The sequence below is a fragment of the Ambystoma mexicanum genome, chromosome 2p, assembly GCF_040938575.1.
Source record: "Ambystoma mexicanum isolate Mex_15411 chromosome 2p, UKY_AmexF1_1, whole genome shotgun sequence".
Lineage (NCBI taxonomy): Eukaryota > Metazoa > Chordata > Amphibia > Caudata > Ambystomatidae > Ambystoma > Ambystoma mexicanum.
Window position 1 is genome coordinate 1,286,532,543 of NC_090923.1, and position 24,849 is coordinate 1,286,557,391.

Sequence of the window (24,849 nt, forward strand, 5' to 3'; positions counted from 1 at the left end):
CATTTAGCCAGCCTAGGGCCAACCCAAGTGGTAAAATGAGGCTTTAAGCGTCAACCCACACAGACCGTTGCGAGGGAGGCCAGGCGGACACAGTACCTTTTAAAGGGGAGAGGATCCTCCAGCGGGGCCAGTTGTTCCTGGCAGCGGGTGCAAGTCGCGGCGTCGTCCAGAGGAAGAGATGAGCTCGACATGGAGTAAGGCTGAAGGTCGTTGCACTGCCAGGGAAGAAACCAGCCGCGGAGTTCTCCGGTTAAAATGTACTACCCTTTTATTCGCGGTAGTGGAGAAAACTTGGTATCCCGGTTGCCGGGGTGCTTGGCACATGCAAGGCAGCCACGAGATGATCCGGGAAGGCGAAAAGGCGGGCAAACTGGTTATCCCCACCAGTCCAAGGAAGAAGACTCTTCGGGATGAAGATCTCCTCTGTCGTCGGGAAAAGTGGTGAGACGGTTCAGCAGGGCTTCACCGGTGGTGTCGTTGCAGGTCGGCTCAACTTCTCCCTCTTCGGATTCTTTCGTCCTGTGGCGACTTCTGAAGTCCCAGTCCCCAAAGCCCTGCTTTTATGCAGAAAACCCCCATTCATCAGTCCTAGCTGTCACTCAAACATGCTAAGTGGTGAGCCAGGCAGCTCACCACTGGGCCAATCACACAAGAGTGCGACTTGAGTTGCCGAGGCAACTCAGTCCAGGGTGCCTAAACCCCCTCCCACACCCTCTGTGGTACCCAGACAGAGTGGAACCACTTTTGGAGGCTTCTGTGTAGAAGCCCGCCAAAAAGTGGAACAAAGGGCTCGACTTGGGTTGGAGTCACAGTAGCGAACACAAATGCCATTTTGGAACCGGGTTTCGGCAAAAAATACCAACCGGTGAATTTATATTAATTTAATAAACCGGCGGTATGTTCGAGGCTATATTAAAAAGTGGTAGCCTTGAACAATGGGAAAATCCCATAGGAATATATTTGCAGTCAAATATAAAAAGTAGTATCCACTGCCACCAGCCAAAACTCGGTTGGTGGGGGACTGGACAGTGCCCCCTTGAACAACAGACCCCGGGGCATTCGAATTGCCCCGACCAGTACGTCCACAATATGATGGTTTGTACTGGTTCTGTTCACAATTTAAGACTAGTAAAGCCAATGGTGACTTTACATGCCCTGGGAGACAGTAGTCAGTCCCAGGGTATGGAGTCTGTTTGGGGGTCACTACGACACCGCTGTGTTACTGCACGGAGGGTACTGTGTAATCCACATACCAAAAACACATGAAGCCCTATGGGGTAAAGGACCCCATAGCCCATAAAACACATTCAAAGTCAAAGGAACACCTCAAATCATGTCTAAGAGTGGGAGAAATGGTCTCACTCTTAGCAGGAGAAACAAATAAACCCCAAAAATCCAGCAAAGCTGCTGGGTGACTCGCTAGGTTTGGGAAATTAGCCTTAACAGAGAATTCTCCCTAACAAAGACGTTCTTGCATCTCTTTGGGTGTGGGAAAGACGGCACTTTCGAAGGTCCGTTTAGCAAGCTTTTCTCCTATTTTAACTTGGTGAGGCTGTTTCCCATGGTTATGGAGTAAGATCTTGATGCCACCTCGGTAGTCTGGATGTATTACACCGGTCATGACATCCAGGCCATATTTCCAAGCTGTACCTGACTTAGAGTAAGTTCCATCTGGAGGGGACAGTATAAGGCCAGTAGGGAGCAACTGTCGTCCTCCCACTTCAATAGTAACTTCACTTCTACTACAAAGTCATAAGCAATGGACTCAGTTGTAGCAACTGTTGGATTTCAGGCTCTAGGAGTAAGTTTAGCAAACTGAAGGGTAGCCCGATTTAATCAGTCGGGCCAGACCCATATATGGCGTCCTGTAGTAAGGAGTTGGACAAAGGGGTGACATTTCCACAGTGATCTTTATTTAAATAATAATGAAAAAGGCCTATCTTTCCCTATCCATAAAAGGGCTTTCCCTACCTAACTAAAGAACAACTGGAGTGCTCGTCGCCAGGACGGTTGTCAAACTCAAAATGTCTGCCCTCTGTCCAAACTAACCTACTCTAGACCTGCCACTAACAAAATATATTAACACAAATAGTTCCAGGAGAATTACTCTTTTCTCCAGATTCAATGGGACCAGCCCTAGGGGGCGTATTGCTTTTAGTCTTTAGTAACAGTTCCGCCTATGCACTTGTGGAGAAAACCAGGAGGATGACTCCCTTCTTCTGGTTCAACAGTTCAGCAACTGCAACCGTCTCCTGATTAACTTGTACATTTTCCTGGCTGCTGTTTGGTAACCTTTTGCCTTAGTTTCTGATTCAATAATTTTGTGGAAAACCAGGAGAATGACTCTGGGTCAGCCACTGGCTAGCTTTGGATAACTTCCTGTAACACTTTTTTAACAACCGTTGCAATTCTTCTGAAGGCTTCTCCTAGGGCTTGCTTAAAGGCCATACACTCCTTTGGTTTCCAATATACAGTTATTCCGATCTTTCCTTTACCTTCTTCCTGCTGTTAAGAACCAGGGAAACTGTTCCAATAGTGTTCTTGGTTCCTTCCAACACACTGACAAAGCAGGCTTTTCACGTGGTACTCTCTGGCCTTAGTTTCTGTATTGAGGCTAGAGTGTCAGAGAGACTACTCCGATGCATTCTTCTCTTTTAATCTCCCTGACACAACAACAGAGACGAGGAAGATCATGTGTGATGTAATTTCCATGCTTGGTACTTCTATCACAACTCTGGAGATGAGGGAGATTACTCCTGAGGCTTTCTTTCCATTCAATATTCTTGACACCACTTCAGAGATAAGGGAGATTACTCCAGATGCCTTCTTTACACTGAGTACTTTTGGCTCAAAGACTGAGACGAGGGGGATCACTCTGAGGCTTTCCTTCCATTCAGTACTCTTGACACAACTACTGAGACAAGGGAGATCACTCCTTTTGCTTTCAGTACTTCTAGGAAAAAGACTAATATGAGGGAGATTAATGCTGATGCCTTCTTTACATTCGGCACCCTTGCTCAGTCCCCTGCTGGGTCTCCTGTCACTATTTCAAAAAAAGGTAGCAGGCGCTCCTCTCCAGAAAGAACATGGCATGATAACCTGTTCTGAGATGAGTTTGCAGCACACACGTTTTGCTCACTGTACCTTTCTCCTGTTACCTCTTCTCTGGTGGGGATATGTCACCGGTTCTTCCCAGGATGTTAGGTCGCTACATTCCTTCTGAACGCTCTTCTTGCTTTTCGTTCCGCTCTCCGCTGCTGTGCTTTGGCTCTGCAGGGTCTCCAGCCAGGCGGTGTCGGCACAGTTAAAGGGCCGCTCAGTCCACCTCCCTGAGATCACGCCACCATCGGTCGGTTCCCAGCTTCCAGTCAGGCCTGGTCTGTGTTGGCCTACAAAGGACTGCGTCAACCTGCTGTCAGCAACCTCCCGACTGAAGGTATTCGTCCCCGACATAGCTTCTGGCTTCTAGGTTCGAACTTCTCGCATATGCCAGGTTTCAAGCCTGCTTCGCTCCTCATTGTGTCCTTTCTCCATTCTTATTTCATACAGCTGGGCCCTCCCCAGCAGAGTCCTCTAGTCCTTTGTGTCCATTGTGTATTCGTCACGCCTCCTCAGCGCCACTTCTTCCCAGTTCCTTCTGTACTTGGCAAAGGAGTAGTTTCTTCACAGTATTTTTTTAAGATGACTTGAAATCAGACTGTATATTTTAGACTCATGTCTTGGTGGGATCAATTCTTACAAGAAGAAATGAAGGAGTATTGCAGTAACATACAGTATTACTTTCAGATTGTTTCCCAGCAGACTTTATGGGTTTTATGGTCTCAAGGGCAAGAGGGTTAGGGAGCTCCACACGGAAATGGGAGTCCTTATCCCCATGAGGGGAGTCTCTTCCTGTGAGGTCCTGCTTTCTGCCACCCCTAGGGAGAATGTTGTGTAGCTGGCTCGCTTCTCTAGCCTCACAGGGAAGGGCTCCCCCTAGGGGAGAAGTGAAATGATGAATCGTCGCAGAACTTGGCAATATTGCACACTGACTATGTGCACAGTTAACCGTTGTTAAAGTCCTTTGACAGCATTCTATTCTTGATATCATTTCTTTGGACTTTCTGTGGACTGAAGAATTCTCTACATTGCTTATAAATGAGATATGTTCTCTGTAACCTTGTTTCTTGGATTGTTTTAGATTTCCACAGAGGTTGCAAAGATGCCTCCAAATAAGTTTCTACCTCGACCAGTGAATCATGAAGGCCCACTTGTTATAGAAACACCAGGCTTTCTTCCCAAAACCTCTGTGGAGTGGTTGAAAAAGAACGGCCTGAAAGGTATGCATTCCTGTCATTAAATGTGTCATTATTGAATAAGATTAACCCATCCCCCCTTCCATTAGAAAGATGGTATTGAGAATTGCCAGCTGTAAATGATGTTTTTTGAGGCATAAATGGACTAACTTTCTTAAGGGCTAAAAAGGACATTTTAAACAAAAGAAATCATCATTTTTTAAATTGGCTTGTTAAAGATATGGAAGTAAGTACGTGCTAGGGAGAATTCTTATTTCTGTGCTAATTCACTTCAACCTTACAGACCCCCAGCTCTTTTGCTGGACTTAAGGACTTTTAATTTTAACCCTGGAGTGAGTGGGAGCTTTTTCTCACTCTCACTCTCATGTGTTTTGACCTGAATTGGATTATGTGTTTCCACTGTTTTTGGAGTCTAACAAACTCCATAGGCATCTACTTTTTGTATGGTGATACACAGCACCTTCAGTGCAGTGTCACAGAGAAATCCTTTAGATTTCTCATAAGCTTTAAATACCTTTTCTTGCGTGATCTACCGTTCCTAAGAAAAGTAAAGTGACTTTACTTACATTTTCTCTTTGTAGGTCCAGCACACACCATCTTATGTGTAGTGCTAGGGAGTGGTCGGGGGGGGGGGTTACCTAGTAGCCCCTTATCCCACATTCTCATGTAAAAAAAAAAAAAAAACGTTACCCTTACTACTTTAAATGGCTGGTGGCAGTGGTTTAACTTTCCTACCATTGTGCTTTTATACGGGAGGCTGAATCCTCAGCTGCAGTACAGCACCCATGGGTGACCGTTTTTGTCAAAATGGCCCTGGTCGTCTTTTTTCACCATTTTCTGTGTGTGAGGTTTCTCTTGGGTTTTACTCTGTGCGTTGAGTCTGGTTTTAGCCCTTTGTTCATTTTGCCTTTGGCGGGCTTCAGCCCTGAAGCCCGTCTCTTGCTCCACTGTGTTTGGAAAGGCAGGATGTGAGGGAGGTGCCTAGGCTGTGCATGAATGGGAGAAACCTGCTTAAAAGGCGATGGTTTTGGGACTAGAGGCAGAGTCGACCACTGGGAGAAATACCAGACGAAGAAACTGTGAACGAAACTTGCTTCATCCTCCTGGACCTTTGAATTGCCCGGCGAAGCTGTGCTGAAACTCCTTTTTCGATTCGACAGAGAAGCTCCGGAAGGGACGACTTCTTCCCTTTGGATAGTCAGTGGGACAAACTAACCCTGAGACGAACTCCACTGGACCATCTTCCCTTTCTGGGTGTACTTCTTCGCTGCTGCAAGAACCGAGTGCCAGGGGTCGAGAAATCCAAAGTCAAGTGCAACGTCTGAAATCTGGCCAGAAGCTCCAGTAGTCTCCCAAGGACCGACCAGAAACAGGACGACCATAGCACGAGTTCCCTCGCCAGAGTGCAGGACCCAAGGAGTGAAGGAAGCCCAACTAGTATCCGAGATCCACGACGGTGCTGTTTGCTAAGCGCTGAAACCTTGAAGTGCCTCTGAACCGAAAAGAGCCCGTAGCTGCCGACGACCTCCAAACTACCACCGCAGGAGCCCTTCAGCTGTCCTGCCTCTTGTCCCCATGACTGAGTCTCAGGAACATGGGGTCTGCACCGCTATAACAGGTTAGAATCAAGCTAGACCACTCTTCCTTAAACCAGAGGTACTGTATAGACTTGGGGTACTTGCCTCATTGTCTTTTTAGCTGTGCTTTTCTCAGGTGGGAATTGCATTAGCTTACTTTTAGATTTCATTCCAACTCTGCTTTCACAGACCTAAAAGCTTACAAGTGATTTTTACAAACTCTCTGTAGCTAAGAGACCTCTAGCTAAGAAGTGCCGCAGCTCCATAAACTTTTTCAAATTGACTTTGGCTGTCCAGGCTCCCTGCAGAATCTTCTAGCCCATTGACTTTGATATTGCTGTCCCTCATAGGCGGTAACTTGTTTTAGGCTGTTATTGGTGTGAACGGCTTTTCTAGATTTCATTGGAAGATTTAAGTGTTCTCACATATAAGGAGAACCTGATTAACCTTTTTCCTTCCTTAAGCTTTTCTTTTCTGCAACCTCAAAATCTGCAAAGTATAGATACTGTGATATATAAATGCCATTGCTATCCTTGTGAATGAAGTCCCCTCAAGGTGTAGGAAGTGCGTAAGAAGCATATCCAAAGAGTATCAATTAACTTTTTCTGATTCTGAAAAGTATTTTTAAAGTATTTTTTTATTATTACATGAATTGCCTTTTTAACAAATGCTTATTTAAAACTTGATGCTAAATAAATAATTATGTATAGCTGAAACCTTGAGTGTAAGTGTTACTTAGTTACTTGTATCGGCGAATTTCATTGCTACAGCTCTACAGCTCACATTTACCCCTCTTGAGATAGGCCCGGCTGCTCAGTCACACTACCAACTTATGTAGTACAGAGCTATACCAAAAAGGGGGTTACCTAATACCAAGCAGATTAGTGTTGTGTAGTCTCAAACAGTGTGACTGCACCAATTCTTACCTAACAGTAAGTGCAGTAAAATTAAAAAGTAAGTTAGCTAAAACTAAATTTGTGTTACAATACACAGAGCAATAATGAAGGAAGTTTAAAGAAATTCACATTGCTATAATCAATTTCTTTCATCTAAAGATGTTTGGCAATGCCTAAAGACTCTTTGGTTTTAAACTAGATGACATTGGCTTCATTTAATAGTTATTATGGATGATTTTCTAATCTTTGTTGTTTAGGGGATCTTTTTCGGAACAAAACCAACCACTCATTCTGGTTGGCCAAAGCTCTAGAGGTCAGCACTGCACTTCAGCTAGAATGCCTTCCCAATTGTGACAGGGTCAGGGACTTGACCCTGTCAAACAGGATGGTGGGGTGAGAGCTGCCATTCCTTTCCTTTCCTGCCATGTGTGCTATAAATGTGGTTAACAGTACCGCTGGCCATGCCCTAATACCTTCAAGTGCTGGTTCTGGCCACAGTTTTCTCTTGTATTTTACAGGACCACAGGAACCAGCATGCAAAAAACAGATTAACAGAAAAGCGCAAACGCTGCAACTAACAAGGACTATGACTCGTCCACAAAACCATACAGCGTCCAACTCCCCGGAAAGACAACTCACTGCAGCATAAGGAAAATTAATTTACATGCCCATAGCACACCAGTAAAACAGCAGGGAATCCATCATAGACTGTTACCAGATCCATGCTGAAGAAGGGGTGTTTTTATTTTTAAGTCTTTCACCTACATAACTGTCAGGTCTGGTCTGAGAACAAGGAGGAAAAAGAAATTAATTCGCACTTGTTAGTAAATTAAAGTGTACAGCTACGGGTATCTACAACAGATATCCTGTAGTGCATTTTTGACATGATGATCTAAAAGGAACAGATAATGTGAGAAATTACTAGTTGGGATTTGCCATTATGGATTTTAATCGCAGTTTTTTAAAACAAGGAGGAAAACCAATTCATATGCCTAAAATACAAAAAAACAAAAGACAAAGAACATCGAACAGAACTAGCATCTACAAATGATTATTTGAATGGATTGTGTCCTCCAACGCATTCCACATCTTTGACATGTAATGTCCACAGCTGTGCACTTCGGAAACTTTTTCGGCAGAGGGCGTCCTGCGTCGATGGCGTCGGGTCCAGGTCCCTCGATGGCCTCCGTTTAGGACAACTTCACAGGATGTTATAAATAGGACGCACGGCGCCCGTAGCCTCAGTTTCATTTTTTATGCGAACGTGTTAACTTTGTGAGACTTGGCGCGTGTGTTTTCTTCATTGAAGATGTCTTTCTCTTCGACCCCTCCGACTCCTTGGTCCAGTTTCAAGACCTGCAAGTCCAAGATGTCGCTCACCGACCCCCACCGCATTTGTTTGTGGTGCCTTGGCGAGTTGCATGACACCAACAACTGCTCAAAATGCCAGTCGCTGACTGCAAAGGCCTTGCGGGAGCGGAAGGGGAAGCTCCAGGTAGGTAGGGGTTTGAAGCCTGTTAAATCCCGGACTTCCAAGTCCAAGGGGGTTTCCACCGATGACTCAAGGGGCGACCCTCTGTGTCGGAAGGAATCCCGGGGTTCTCGATCCCAGAGTGGTTAACGCCACTTGTCTTCCCTGACCCGGCACTCGCGGAAGCGCCGTCACCGGTCACCTTCCCCGTCGTTCTCGGAGGATGGTGCCTCGAGGAAGGTTACGTGCCCTACGAAGTCCTAGACTCCGGAGGAATGGACAGTGTTCAAGAAATCTATGATGGCTATCTTCAAGACACGGGTCCGGTCGCACCTTCTGACGAAGCCGAGCTGGATCGGTCTTGGTCTGTGGCTCGCACGCCTTCGGGTTCGCGACGCGACACACATCGGGAGCCGTCGAGGTCCTGTACGGACAAGGTTTCAAAAGGTCGCAAGAGACTTGTCTCTAGGTCTCGGTTCTCGTCCCCAGCGAGACCGCAGCAACCTATTGAGGGCACGGCACCTGTGTCCACGCCGAAGCCTTCGGTGATCTCGACGTCGAGGTTGTCATTGCTCTCTACATCGAAGCCTTCAGCGCTATCTGCGCCTTCAGGAATTTTTTCTCAGAATTTGCTGATGGATTACCCAGACATTGTGGATCCTCCAAGAAAGGCTACATCGAAGTCGGAAATGCCAGTTTTGGCCTCCAGGCCCTCTTCTGTCTCCAGCCCTGGGTTTCAACCCCTTCTGGATGATATTTTTGAAGAGGAGGAAAGGAACCTGGTGACCTTGATGATGCTCCAATGTTTTCTGGGGACCGTCAGTTGGAGGAGTTGAGACAGACCCTCCATGATGCAAGTGGACTGGACACTTCCCCAGAAGTGGAGTTTGGTAGACCTTAGCCTGGGGCTCATGCACAGTCTTCTTATAGGAGACTCATGGCACAAGTCTCGGAATATCTGGGCTGATCTAGTCCTCCAGAAGACTTTTTGCAAGATGATCTAACAGACCTCTTAGATCAAGGTCCGCCCTCTGACCCTGTTTTGCCATTTAATTCTACCTTGTAGAAAAGGGTGGCAGCTGCTTGGCAGGCCCCGGAATCTCTTCCGGCGGTGAATAAAAACGTACCTAGAAATACTGCCCTTCCGTTAGCGACCCCAGCTTTTTGTCTACTCGCCCCACTCCTGAGAGTTTGGTGGTTCAGGCGGCTACGGCCACCTCCAGGCAGGTGGCGTACCCTACCATCCCTCCGGATAGGGATGACAAGCGCTTTGACGGTTGGGCGCGGAAGGTGTTTTCTGCTGGGAGCATGGCCTTGAAATCAGCTCCACGTGTGCCTTGGCAAGGTTTACACACACTCTGTGGTCTTGTGTTGCTTTTGCGGCTGAGCGTATTCTGGAGGGGGAAGAAAGGGATGGTTTCCTTGCTATCGTGCAGGATGGCAAGGATGTCATGTGTGAGGCCCTTCAGTCGGGTTTGGATACGGATGACATTGTGAGCCGGTCCTTGGCTGCGAGCACCGTTATTTGCAGATTTGCGTGGTTGCGGAAGTCGGGGTTTGCTCCGGATGTGCAAGCCCGTCTTCGGAATATGCCCTTTTTGATGGCGCACATTTATTTGGCAGCAAGGCTGACGAGAGACTTGAGATTGCAGACCTCAAAAGGTGTGGCAAAGTCTTTAAGCGCCACGGTGCGTCAACCTCCGCCTTTTCGTCATAGGGGACAGCAGTGTAGGGGAGGTTCCTTTCATTTCTACTCCTCCTTTGGTAGAATGAGAGGGGCCGCCAGTCAAAGGGGCCAGCGAAAAAGTACCCGTCGTGGTCGGGGAAATCGTGGTGCCAAAGCCGCTTAGGCAGCTGCCTCTTTGCCTTCAGGCACTGCCGCAGACGCTTCCAAACAGTCGTGAGGCCATGTCCCATGGTTCGCCGTTTGGGGGCAGACTGTCTCAGCATCTCGAAGAATGGTGTGCCATTACTTCAGATGCGTGGGTTCTGGATACCATAGCCCACGGCTACTGCCTTTCCTTCCTTCAGCGGCCTCATGACTATCCACCGGGGAAACATTCTTTGAAGAGTCCGGATCCGCTCCTTGAGCAGGAAATCTTGTCTCTGCTGGAGAAAGGTGCCATAGAACTGGTGCCTGTAGCGGAGAGGAACAAGGGTTGGTATTCCCCTTATTTTTTGATCCCAAAGAAAGACGGGGGATTGAAACCCATCCTTGACTTGCGTTGGTGGAACAAACTTCTCAAGAGGGACAAGTTCAAGATGGTCACTCTTTCTCAAGTCCTCCAGGCCCTTCAACTTCAGTAATGGTTGGTGTCTCTGGACCTCAAAGATGCATACTTCCATGTGCCGATCCATCCCGTGCACAGGAAGTACCTGAGGTTTGCGGCTGGCGACTCGCACTTTCAGTTTCGGGTCCTGCTGTTCGATTGACCTCCGCCCTGAGGGTCTTCACCAAGCTCATGTTGGTGGTGGTGGCAGCGTACCTCAGGGGAGAGGGGGGGTTCACGTCTACCCCTACCTGGACGACTGGCTGACCCGGGAGCGCTCTCCCGAGCTAGCTTTGGATCATCTCGGTGTCACCTGCCGCACCCTCCACAGGCTGGGCTTCTCCCTGAATTTTAAGAAGTCGCACCTGACGCCTTCCCAACTGCTCCAGTACATCGGGGCTGTGTTGGACACGTCCTTGGGGAAGTGTTGGCCTCCCAAGATAAGGGCTCATCACATTGTGCCGATGGTGGACAAGTTTCAACATGCCCAGAGTCTCCCGGCGTTCGAGTTCTTAAGGTTGCTCGGCCTCATGACTTCCTGCATTTTTCTGATGCCAGAGGCCAGGCTGCGGATGAGATCCCTGCAATGGGCCCTCAAGATGTAGTGGTTGCAGTTCTCCGGCAAGATTACGGATCCTGTTCCGATCCCACGCTCGGTCTCCCAGGACCTTCTGTGGTGGGTGAATGAAGGGAGCCTGATGAATGGGGAACCGTTTTGGCAACCGTGGCCAGAGGTGACTGTCGTGACGGACGCTTCAGTCACAGGATGGGGCACTCATGCCAACAGCTTGACCGCCAGCGGTTGTTGGTCTCTGTCGGAGTCCAGACTCCACATCAATCTGTTAGAGCTGAGAGCCATCAGGCTGGCCCTGAAGGCTTTTCTGCTCTCGGTACGGGGAAAGAGTCAGGTTCTCCATCCAGAGGTCAAGACTCTAAAACTTCACGCTTGGTATCTGAAAGGTGGAGGTATAAGGATTGGGACCTCCCGGATGACGTGATGGAGGTGTTGCTGTCGGCCAGGCAGCCTGCAACAAAATCCCTGTACCATTGGCGTAAGTTCTGCAACTGGTGCAGGGATCACAATGTTTATCCTTTTCAGTGCTCCATTCCTATGTTTTGTCTATCTTGCTTTCTTTGGCCCACAGGGGCCTTCAAGTGGGTACCATTAAAGGTTACCTGGTGGCGCTATCTATCTTTAAGCGCTCGTCTGAAGAATGCTCTTACTTTAAGATTCCTTTGATTTCTCTGTTTCTTAAAGGATTGACTAATGTATTCCCGCCGTCCCCTTTCCAGGTGCCGGTTCGGGATTTAAATTTGGTTTTGAGATTTCTCATGGGTACTCCGTTTAAACCCTTGCACTCTTTAAACGTCCTTTGAGATTACTGTCCTTCAAGACTGTTCTTGGTTGCGGTTCCTTCCGCTCGCAGAGTAAGTGAATTGCAGGCACTTTCAGCAAAGCCGCCCTTTACTGTGTTTCACAAGGACAGAGTTGTACTGCAAGTACGTCCTTCTTTTCTACATAAGGTAGTCTCTGAATATCATTTGAGTCAGAAGGTGGTTCTTCCATCTTTCTACCCTCCTCATCCTGGTAAGGAAGAGGAACGTCTCCATCATTTAGATCCTAGGAGAGCTCTTAGCTTTTACATTTCTAGGATGTCCAGGGTCAGAGGGGAAGATCAACTCTTTGTAGGCTATGCTGGACACAGATTGGGCCAGCCTGTTACCAAACGGACCTTGTCCAGGTGGATTATCCTTACCATTACGGAGTGTTACCGGTTGGCGGGTAAAGACCCTCCTGAAAGGTTGAGAGCTCATTCCACTAGGGGCATGGCTACTTCCACCACCCTCCAGCGGGGTGTTCCTATTAGGAATATTTGTGATGCCGCTACTTGGGCTTCAATCCATACATTTGTAAAACATTATTCCCTGGATACAATCCATGGTCGGGATATGGCCTTTGGGAAGGCGGTTCTTTATTCCGCAATCAAATTGGGTATTCTAAATTCTTTTCCCTCCTCCATTTACTGGTACTGCTTTGGGAGTCTGTCAAAGATGCGGAATGCGTTGGAGAACACAATCCATTCGAAGAACAAGTTACTTACCAACTGGTAATGTTCTTTCGACTGGATGTTCCTCCAACGCATTCCACATCGCCCTCCCAGCCTGCCCCTCAGGAGAATTTCCTATGCGATTGCAGCTTCCCTTTCCACAAGGCTAAATGCAGTCTAGCAGGCATCAGACTGGTGTCACACGTTCTGGGGGAAAAAACTTAAACTGAGGCTACGGGCACCGTGTGTCCTATTTATAACCTCCTGTGACGTCATCCTCGACGGAGGCCCTCGAGGGACATGGACCTGATGCCATCGACACAGGACGCCCTCTGCCGAAAAAGTTTCCGAAGTGCACAGCTGTGGACAATACATGTCAAAGATGTAGAATGCGTTGGAGGAACATCCATTCAAAAGAACATTACCAGTTGGTAAGTAACTTGTTCATCTGTGTGACATTGTACGAGTATTAGTGAAACACCTTTCATAAACCTTAGAAGCAAAAGAACATATATACTACATAGAAGAGATTTGAAGATATTCGTGAGATGCTATGCCAAGATGGGAAGGCAGAGCAGAGAGAAAAAGTTAAATGCAGTTGTTTGAATTGCAGAGAGAGAATTGTACATTTTATGTGAGATATCTGTGTGAAAAGAAATAATCATTCCATAGATTGAACCATTTACTTCATGGTTAATGTTTTGTGAGTCTCTTCCAACTTAGAGACTCCAAGGTTCAGAGATTTTATTCCCCTTGGTCGAAGACCGTATTTAGTGAGGGCTTTGAAGTCCTAAGGTCCGTATTCTTTGTCCTGGGTTGGGGCCTGCCTGTCGGGGTGCACGTAATCTCCTCCAGCTCGGGCCCAGTTTGAGGAAAGCACATATTGATACGCGCGTCAGAGCGTATTTCACGTCGGGGTGTTTTTTTCTTTTGTCACATACTGCAACGTTGGATGCGTCGCCTAGTAGCACTTTATTCTCCGAGGCAAAGGTTTCTGTAAGGTTAGCATGGTTGCACAATGAATAAAATGACTTCGGACAGAAGGGTGAAGCGTGCAGCGTAGTGAATTCAAAGAACATGGTGTGAGAAACCTGAGGGTATTCTCACGCCTTTTCCCCTTGGGTCCTCTATGCAAGTGGCCAGGAAAGGCCATGTCTTTTGGATCCTCACCCTGGGGGTGGACAAGTGAGGTGGGGGAATCACCTGGGTGGAGGGTCCTTGGGGACTGGGAGTGGGGTGCTTTTGGGCGAGACATGGTATCCCACTTTCCCTATTGATGATCAACCCAACCTTCATGGTTTGCGAGTCAGTTCCCCTCATTCTTTCACATATGACAATTGACAGTACCGGGACGAGGAAGAGTCAACCAAGAGCAATGAAGACTATGCTCGTTTACCACTCTGGTACTGGGACGAGGAAGATGCTTGCTGAGAGTTGTAAGGGTCGGGCATGTCCCTTTAATTGTGGTCAGACAGGGTTAATGGGACATTTGCATCTGCAGCCTGTCCAGGGGCTGCAGGTGCATAAAATGAGCCCAATTTAAGAGCAGGAAGTGAACGTGGAGGCGGAGTCAAAGCAGCAGCAAAGGGCCAAGAGAAGCAGCAGGGAACCGTATTGAAGAATCCCGCCGAGGAGCTGAGGTCTGCAGAGGGAGACTGCCTATGGAAGCGTGGCGTAGGAGCTGGCGCTCCGTGGAGCAGATCAATCGTTGGGAAGGGAGCCATGTGGAGACGCTGTCTCTTTCCATTGGATTCAAATTGCTTGTTCCCCTATGTTCAGAAGGCAACACAGGAGTGCCTGAGGGGCAGGAGGCGGAACCCTGATATGGAAAGCAGAAGGCCAAGCGATCTGCGCTGCTGGAAGACACTTAAACACAACCAGTGAGTTTTTAGCTAAGGAAAAACCTGACATGCGAGTATTTGAACTTTCCTAGAGGAATACTTTGTATCAGAGTGATCGCGTGTTTGAGGAAACATGTTCTCGAAAGTCACAGAGCATTGGACATTTCATTTGAAGTGAATTAAAGAAGTGTTACACAGCAGGCTGAATACAAAGTGTGTTTTGAGTGCAACCCGCGCCTATTGAACATCGAACTGAATGAAACTTGCACCATGGGTTAAAATGTGTTCTGAGCGCAACCTGTGCCTATTGAATACTAAACTGAACAAAACCATAAAAGTACAATTAACATCTATTGAATGCCGAACTGAGTGAAAACTTTACCAAAGAGCAAACCTATTACATATTAAGTTCAGAAGCCAAAACAGAATAGTAAAATCAAGTAAAACCATCAAGTGTTAAACTGGAAATGAAGTTTTAAATCCAAGTGAAACCAATATATGCTGTGTTATGAGATGAAAACTGCATATCAAAGAAAATTACATTTGAAGTAGAACTAATCAAGACTTTAAACACAGTTACAATTTATACATGAATCCCCAATCAAAAAAGAAGGCACGTGAGTGGCAAAGACCTTTACAGAGGCAAAGGACATTTTTGTGTTGCTGAACTCAACATCTTGGGGAAGGGAGCCCTAAGACTTGATTCATTTATTGACTTGAGGGCAAAGTCTAGAGTCGTTGGTGCTTGGATTTGTGTTATTTCGAACTTGGGGAGGGGAACCATGAGCGCTGGTTAAAACTGCATTATTCTGAACTGAAGAGAGGTGACTTTGAGACTTTTGCTAGTACTGTTTTTTTATACTTGGAGAAGGGAGCTGAAAGGAAGCTGCAGGCTGGAAGATGCTCAGAACTTTGTTGGACACTGTTTATTTTGGTTGCTGGCATCCCTACACATTGTATAGATTAATTGTGAGGGCAAGTATAGGTTTTGGACGCACAGATTCTTCAGTTGAACTCTCTGACTCAGACTTTCCTTAGTTTTATTTAGGTAGGGAAATCCCACCTTCACATAGGGCAAGATAGGCCTTTTTCAATCCTGACATTTAAGTTAATAAAAGTGTTTGTTTTGAATTCTGAATCTGTTGTGCGAGACCTTCATGATGCCTTTACAATGGGCATTTAGTGAGCACTGTAGCGCAGTGAATTAAAGGATCTTTTGGAAATTGAGTAAACCATGGGTGCGCAGTGAATGACAAAGACTTGAGAAAAAAGGCGGCACAGCAGGGCATTCAAGGATAAGTCGTCTAGGTCTTTAGTAAAAGACTGTAGAGGCAATATCGAAGAACAAGCATCGCACATGGCGGCAGCAGTTAAGATGAAAACCTTCTAGAAGTGAAGAGGAGGCAATCGGGTATGATGAAAAAGAATAAGAAAAGAACTAGGTTAACATCTATATTTAGGCAATTGAAACTTAGTTAAGCTAATTGTATTTTGTGTTTGATTATAGATACCCTAAGAGCAGGGAACCTAGAAGGCAGGATCAGCGAATCGGTATCTGTAGGTTTTTTTATGTTCTCCGCTCCCCCTTTCCCCATAGGGTTGTCTTTTCTGCTGGTTATTTCTACAGTCACAGTGGAGACAGTTCCAAAGGGGTTAGTGGGGTTCCTCATTAATCTCTGCAGGACAGGCAAGCTGGGGAAAAGATAGGTCATGATTGGTCCTTTGAGTCAGTCGTCAGCTGAGCGCTGGAACCAATGGAAGGGGGGAATAGAGTTAGAAAACACATAGTATATAAGGGTAGTGACTGAAAGGCAGAGTGTGAGGTTAGGAGGGTGAGGTCATGAGGAGAGAAGGTGGATCAAGAGACCAGACGGAGGAGGTGTGGTGGAATAGAGTGCTGAGAAGTTGGTGGTTGAGACTGGTGTGGAATTGCAGGTGAGGCATTGGCTGAAAGAGGGAGTGGTACTAGTTGTGTCTAGTTTAGTCTGATTTATATGCAAAACCATTTGTTTTTGTTTTGTCTGCTGACCTGACTTTTTGGAGGTGAGTAAAGATTTAGGGCCTCATAAGTCTGGCGGAGTGGTAAAAATGCAGCAGTAACGCTATTACTGCTGCATTACTGCTCCGCCCAAGGGTAATCCACCGACTTTCCGCCCATTTTCAGCACAATTACTGCAGTGCTATTAGCACTGCGGTAACTGCGCCGAAAATGCCCTATTGGGTCCAATGGACCCAGAATAAATGGGCACTTACTACACCCCCGCAACTTGGGATCCGGTGCGAATAGTTGCAGTAAGGCTAATAGCATTGGGAGGTATCTTGGCGGATTTACTGGCAGGATTCTGCCCACTCGTGATGAGGCCCTTAGACTTTACTTGCATCTTGCTTTGTGCTGCTTCTTTGCTGCTTCTTTGGGGGAAAATGATCAGTCCCTTAAACTATCAGTACTGGGAGATTGTCTCCCATAGTGAGTTTCTTGTATTATAAAAGCTGCGCACTTCACCTATAAAATGAAGTGTGGTTTGAATACTTTGTATCCGTCTAATTCTTTCATTCGTAACTTTGCAGTTATAATGCAATCCAGGATGGGCTTGTGGCAGCTGATATTATCTACCTTGTTTTTGACATTTTACATGTGCACTTTTGAATTTTTATCTCATAATGCCATAGAGAGTATCAAATTCTCTAAAATGGCCATGCTATGAGATTTTTAGACTGTCCTTTGGCCTTGTTGTCCTTTGACCTTTTTTCTGCTGTCTCGGTCTGGGATTGCCATATATGGAAAGGTCTATGCCGGGTAAGCCTCTAGTTTCATGGGAAAAGTGGCAGACTATTTGTGTGGCAGGATGTGGGGGCTGGGACTGTTATGTCCCAATCCACATGCAAGTCATATGATGTCATATGATGTCTCTTTCTGCAAAGAATGTTTGGCTATTGGCTATCCATGATTGGATAGCCACTGCTGTTTGAATTGTGCAGATCCTTCCCATTGGTTGACCTGGGCACCCTTCCAGTCCTAATCAAAGAAGTGCAGCCCACTGAAGACCAGAGGATGGCTTTTATAGCTGACCAGGATCAACTCCAGCACAGTCCCGGTGAAACCCTGCTCCTCTGTCAGGATATCAATAAGGCCCTTGTCATTGCTGGACCAGTGGGAACGACCAGCCACGAACCCTGCTCAAGGATCTATGCCTGCTTAGCTTTCGGAAGTATCACTTGACCACCAAGTGGACTGACTACCTCTCTGGAGTCGTAGCTGTCCGAGTGTATCCTTGGAACTTGAAGGATCTTGGAGAGAATACCTGCTCCTTCATTTTCAAGTTTTGCAGTCTCAATGGAAGCTGTGCAGGATCTGCTCCTTTGTTAACCAACCGAAGATCTCCTGTGGCCGCCTGACCGGGGTAACTGCCTTTGAATCCTGTCTTGTTCGCTCCCTGGAGATCTCGTGAGGTCACCTGCTCTGCAGAAGTTGCCATCTGTACATCAAAACCATGATCAGCTGGACAGTCCCTGGAACTGTAAACAGGTACTGTGACCGACCAAACCTAAATCCTGGGTACAAAAAGGACCTCTGTCACAGTTCCCGTGCTGGCCGTTCGCAGCCGTCGCTGTGTGTTTACACACAGCAAACACATGGCCACAGAACCCGCCTGGCGGTTGCCAAGACGCCTACGTGATCGTTGCACTTTCAAGCGCTTCGGTCCTCGGATGGCGTCACGCCCCCGTCCTGCCCACGATTGGTTGCCACAGAGACAATCCTCCGCAGCCTACGCCACGATGCACGTCATCAATGAAGGCGCCAGCCCACACGCTTAATTATGCGTACTTCACAATCAGCGGGCGCTTCTGATTGAAGTTCTTTGTTTCCTTTACTTCCAACGTTCCAGGCTGGTTCCCGAAATTCGGCTCTGAATACTTTGCTGTAAACCACTCTGCCTTTTTTCTTGTGTTACCCAATTGCCGATTACCTGGCTTTCTGAACCTATTTTGTACCACAGACTGCTACTGGATTTGTACTTGCTGCTTTGCTGTTTACCAGTTTTTTTGACAGATTACCTTCTTCTACAGACTTATTACGGATTAGCCATTGCTTCCTCAGAGTGCTTTGAACTTTGTACGCTTGCACCCTCGTTTGGTCCGAGAATCAGGGTCCCCACTAACCAAATTAACTCCCCTTCCCTTTTGCCCTACCTCCCTAAAAACGTTTTGGAAGTTTGTCTACCACCCCAATCCGGACATTCTATCGAGGAAAATTTGCTATAAAGAGTTTTTGCTACCACCTACATTCGCTCATCCCTTTAACAACTATTCACTGCAACTTCAGGTTACTCTAGCATTCGTTACCCTATCAAACATATGTATACCCTACTTGATTTCTGTACTGACTCATCTCCCTTTGTTATCCAGCTGGTGAATAACTGGTGGTATTTTTACTCTTCCAAGTGAACCACCATTCTGTCCATAACCGATTGGCTTGGACAGGGTAGTATTTCATAGGGAAGGTCACCCTCTTTAAGGAGGCCCATACTGGGCAATCAATTTATGATCCAGACCTGACAATTCACGCCAACAGGGAACTCTCAAGTATTCTGGTTTACGTGAGTATCTCGCACTCTGAACCTGCAACCCCTGCCCTTCATCGGCTGGTCCAAACAGAGAAGTTCATGGCCCCAATGGATTCTGGAACCCATGAAGAGAATCCCATGAAGAGATCTTCACCATCTTGGAATGGGATGATTCCCTTGTCATAAGAGCTGCAGTTAAGGAAAAACAACCAGGACTTTAGAACTCACTTCAAACATACCACGCACTACCACTTAACCTCACACTCAGAACTTCTCTCCCCCAGGCTCTTCCTCTTGTTTCTGGGCATGGATCTGACATTTCTGGGCAGAGACCTGACGGTGCCCCCCGTATGACCCTGTCACAGGGTCTGGTTTTACAGGATTGGCACGATAAAATCATGCAACCAAACGTGGAACATGTACTTCCTCCGCACACTCCCAAGACCGACCTTTCCTCGGGTCCGTAACCCTTCCAATCCATCAAATACTGTAAATTCCCACACAACTTTTGGGAGTATAGTATGGACTGAACTTCATACTCCTTCTCGGATCCCTCTACATCAATTGGACCTGGAGCTTCCTGAAACCGAGTGCCCTTAGCGCAAGGTTTTAACAAGCTTACATAGGGGTTTGGTTGAATCCTCAAACTCGGTGCTAACTTTAGTCTTATTGTTACAGGAGTGATTATATCTTCAATCTTGAAAGAACCAATAAACCTGGGACTAAATGTGTTCTTCCCTTTCAATGCTATATTATTTATAGACAACCAAACCAACTCCACAGCAAAATAACTAGGTGCTGCTCTACAATGTAAATCTGCATACTTCTTATACCCAATCTTTCTGCGCTGTAAAGCCTGAACTGCTTTAAGCACATTTTCTTCCATACTTTTAATCCTGTCCTCCACTTTACGGACCGGAATCTCCTCAGATAAAGTCTCCTGTAAAAAACTAGGATGATATTTTTGATTAACAAAGGAGAAATTGACGTTGAGTCCTTGGCAGAATTATAGTAAATCCACAATGGAATCCATGGACACTGTATGCCAAGGTCATGGAGGAATGCCCAAAGGAACTAATAACCCAGCTTGTTTCTTATTATCTTACTTGACTCGAGCACAGACTTCACAGGTTTCGAAGAAAATTCAACAAATCTATCCTCATTCCTTCCCACTCGAAGTGACGCAGCAGGCATTCCAACGTCTTTCTGTAACCGGATGTCCAGCTAGAGGTGAATCATGACACTGCTTTAATGCCTCTTCTCTCAAAACAGAAGAGGGCAGATACAATGGTGCGTAATCAAATGGAAGCCCATCCTTAATCTCTGTAGACGGATCCTTTGCATTCCATTCCTGCATTTAATCCAGCGTCATCATCTTCCGTGACCTCATCACAAAAGTTTAGTCTTCTGTAATTTCTCCACATAACCCACCAAGAAATCCTGATCTTCAAGAGAGGTTCAGGCGGTTACATGTGATTATGTGGAATCACAAATAACTAATCCAATTACAACTAATACCAAAATAACTAATTCCAAAATGACAAATTCCTTTTTTGTTGTTTTTGGGAGGGGGGGACCCCTCCACCCCCCATTTTTTGGTTTCTAATACTTTTCCCCTACCCCAAAACCACTATTCACACTCCCAACCCCATTTTTAGATTTTTTCCAAATTTGTTATTTTGGTATTAGTTATCTTGGATTTGTTGTAATTGGACTAGTTACTTTGTGATTCCACATAATCACTGCATACTGGTGCAGGCGCGATTTGCTTTGGTTTCTCTCTACCGGGAATACATCTGAATACAGCATCAGCCTTACCATTTCAGCAACCTGGTTTTAAAGTGATTATGAAGTCATATCCTGCGAAAAACAAAGACTATTGTAACTATCTGGACATTAAAGGTAGATTTCTGTGGCCAGTCAGCACTGTAACCCACTGTCTCCACTCCATGAAAGCTGTCTTGAAATCTGGTAGTTCACAATCCGAAATTGTGTAGTTTCTCTGCGCAGAGTTACATTTCTTTGAAAAATAAGCCACAGGATGTAGCTGCATTGTTGATGGATGTCGCTTCAAAAGTACTGTTCCCATAGCTACATCTGAAGCATCAGCTTCCACAAAAAAAGGTTCTTCTCCATCCAGGACTGGACCAGTTGTGTACTGGTTCAGAAATTGAAAAAATTCCTCTGCCTCAGCTGACCGACTGAACTTGACTCCGTTCTTTAGAAGGCTGGTAATTGGGGTCACCACTTGGCAGAATCCTTGTATAAAGCGCTGATAGAAATCTGCAAATCCCCACCCCCGTAAGGGCTCACAGATACAGGGAGGGGGGGACAAAGCAGGCAGATCCCTAGCCAACATGTTGAAAGCAGGAAATCACCATAACCCCATCGCAGGTATTCAGGCAGCGTGGTGACTCAAGAAAAATGTATAAATGATGAATTCACACAGTTCTACTCTGTACTATATTCTAACCATGACGAGAAGACTGTGGAAGACACTTCGGAATACTTGGGTAAACTGGGGCTCCCAGTACTCCTGCCCGAGGCTAAACAATACCTAGGATTACCAATCACCCAGGAAGAAATAGTCGTAGCCATTAAGGCACTGGCATCTGGAAAAGCCCCAGGATCTGATGGCTTAGGAATTTAATTGTATATAGAATATCACAGGGAGCTGGCACCTATCCTGTTGAACGTGTGGGAGGAGGCTATGGAACGGGGCATACTTCCAGAATCGATGCGGGAGGCTATCATAACTATACTCTTAAAACCTCATCGTCCCCCGCACGACATGGCCTCCTACAGACCCATTTCCTTAATCAACACAGATGCGAAGATATTTGCCAAAATTCCTTCGACTAGGCTTCTCCCTAACATGCCCAAATTGATGTACCCTGACCAATATGGCTTCATTCCAATGAGGTCCACTCCCCTCAATCTCTGTCGTCTATTTGGGGTGATGGCACAGGTGAGCCCGAAAGCGAAGGCTGTGGTGGCTGCCTTAGATACCGAAAAGGCATTCGATTCTGTATCCTGGGAATACCTATTCTTGGTGCTTGGTTGTTTCGGGTTGGGTCCATACTTCATACAATGCGTTCGACTCCTATACACCAGCCCAGGAGCAAGAGTCCTTACAAGCCATACCATATCCGCATTGTTTCTCCTTGTTAGGGGGACTAGACAAGGTTGCCCCTTTTCCCTAATACTTTTCGCCCTAACAATTGAACCAATGGCCGCTTTTGTGTGTAAAAGGCACAGACACGGGGATTCGGATGACGGTTCCTCCACAGATAATATCACTTTACGCGAAGGACACTCTCCTCTATGTCCAAGATCCCGAACTAAATCTTGAGCCCATAATGAGACATTCACGAATTTGCGCGATATTCAGGATATAAAATTAATAATTCTAAATCAGAACTATTCCCACTCACACCAGCTAACGAATGCCTGTGAATATTAGTGGATTTAAGTGGGCAGCAGCCTGAGTTTGCTACCTGGGCATCAATGTGTCAAGGGAATGACAAACATTATATGCTGATAATCACGAAACGTACCTTCAATTTCTGGCTGTGAAGCTACAACTGTGGGCCAAACTTCCCATCTCCCTCACCGGACGGATATCACTTCTGAAAATGGTGGTCCTTCCCAACTCCTGTATTTTGTCAATTTCCCCCTGTGGCCAGGCTGAGTATTCTTACTAAACTCCAATTCTTAGTCACCATGTTCATTTGGGGCGCAGGGGTCGCAAGGATGAAATGGGATACATTGGTGGAACCGTTACGAGTGGGGGCTTCGCTGCACCTGATTTCGAGCTCTATTATTTAACAGCACAAGCTCAATTTGCTAAGTATTGGTATGACCAGGATGGCACTGCCACACACATACCACTGGAGAGAGATATTGCATCCCCCCACTGAACTTTGTTCTGTTATATTCAGCACATGCCACAAAGTCTGCCTGTAGATTTGACTGTTAGTGTCACTGTCCATGCTTGGTCAAAAATATATGGAAAAATCAACATAGAGACACCATATGACCCAGAGGCCCCACTTTGGCGCTTCCCTGGAATCTCCCCCACCTTGGATGAGGCTTTACAAAGAACCTGGGACACAGATAAACAGATGAACATGCGGGACATGTACCTGAAAGGTAAATATGTGAATCTAGACGATTTTGTGGGCACCATTATTACAATATCATCATATGAGAGCTGCCTTCAGTGGGAGATAGCCGACGTTCCCAGAGGAACCTGACACGCATGAATGTATACAAGCTTTAATATCCAATGATGGCACGAAAGTAGGCATATCCAAATTGTACGGCTTAATACAAGCACACAGCCAATCCCAGCACACCATTAAAACATGCAAGTCAAATGTGGGGACAGCAATAGGTGATGAACAATGGCACAAATACTGCCAATTGATGAAAACCATGTCTCTAAATGCCGGGTTACGCCTGATCAAGTTTAAAATCATCCCTGCAAAACTGGCCAAATTTACGGAGAAATGTGGTAGACCGCAAGCAGACATTTTTCATATGTATTGGGCTTGTCCCTTGGTGGCTGCGTTTTGGAGTAGTGTGGCTGAAATTATTGAAGAAATAATGCAAATCCCATCCACTCTAACTCCCCTGAAATACTTATTCGGAGACATTGGTACAGCCGCCGAAACCACGAGAAGACTCTTTAATGTGACATGTTTCATTGCCAAGAGATGTAAATTAAATTGCCGGAAGGCCACATACGCACCTCGAACTGACGATTTTCTCAGAGAACTAACATTTGTAAACGAATGTGAAGAACAATTTGTATTGTCCATGCCTGTAACAAACCACCCTAAAGATATCTGGGCCTCTTTCAGAAGCTATTCATGCGATATGGTATCTGACAACGACATATCCCCTGCCCCTACACCATTATGTGTAAATCCCTAAAATGATTATTTGCTCTTGGAAATGCTATGCACTGCGTAAGAATATTATTGTAATATGTGACTAATGACATGACCATTTAATAAAAAAGGTTTGAAAAAAAAAAGAAATGTGCAAATCCCAAGAAGCTCTGTACATCTTTAACACCTTACGGAGATGAACATACCTTGACAGCTTGAATCTTACCCTTATCCATCTCCTGTCCTTTGGGAGGGATTACAAATCCTAAGAATTCAACTCTCGAGGTATGAAACCGACTCTTTTCATGTTTTCCTAACAACCGATATTCTCTTAAATTCCACAATACCCTTCGTAAATGCTCTTCATGCTGAGTGGGATCCTTAGAGAAAATCAAAATGTCTTCGATGTAGTCCACCACAAAGATGTCCAAAAAATATCCCAAACACCACATTAATGAAATATTGGAAGGCTGCCAGTGCTTTGCGGAGTCTAAATGGCATAACTTGATGTTCAAATAACCCAAACCTCGTTCTGAATGCCGTCTTCCACTTGTACCCTTCTCGAATATTTACTAGATCATATGCCCCACGAAGATCTAATTTCTTGAAAATGTCTGCTCCTTGTATCCTGTCCAACATTACCGAGATTAAAGGCAAAGGATAGCGTTTCTAAACTTTAATCTTGTTGAGTACTCTAGTCTATGCAAGGGCGTAAAGTCTTGTCCTTCTTTGGAACGAAGAATAGGGGTGAAGCTGCTGGTGACTGTGAATTCCTAATACATCTTAAGATGTTACTTTTCCTTCTTGGTCAGTGCATATATTCTACTGCAGGGGATCAGCGCACCAGCCTCAAGTTCAATTTTACAGTTGAACAGATGATGCAGAGGCAGTTCACTAGCCTCCTGCTCATCGAACACATCTTGGAATTCTGAGTAACTCTCTGGAAGTTCTCCCATAGCTGCCCTTATCGAATGACAGTCCTGAACACCAC

General features: G+C 46.0%; 1 protein-coding gene across 1 annotated transcript in view; it reads left to right on the forward strand.

Annotated features, from left to right (window-relative positions):
- Positions 1 to 24,849, forward strand: part of VWA3A (von Willebrand factor A domain containing 3A) — a 2,090,411-nt gene that overhangs the window by 462,684 nt on the left and 1,602,878 nt on the right. The window contains exon 13 of the mRNA XM_069645605.1: positions 4,181 to 4,319. Coding sequence (XP_069501706.1) covers positions 4,181 to 4,319 — 139 coding nt within the window. The remainder of the gene's footprint in view (positions 1 to 4,180; positions 4,320 to 24,849) is intronic.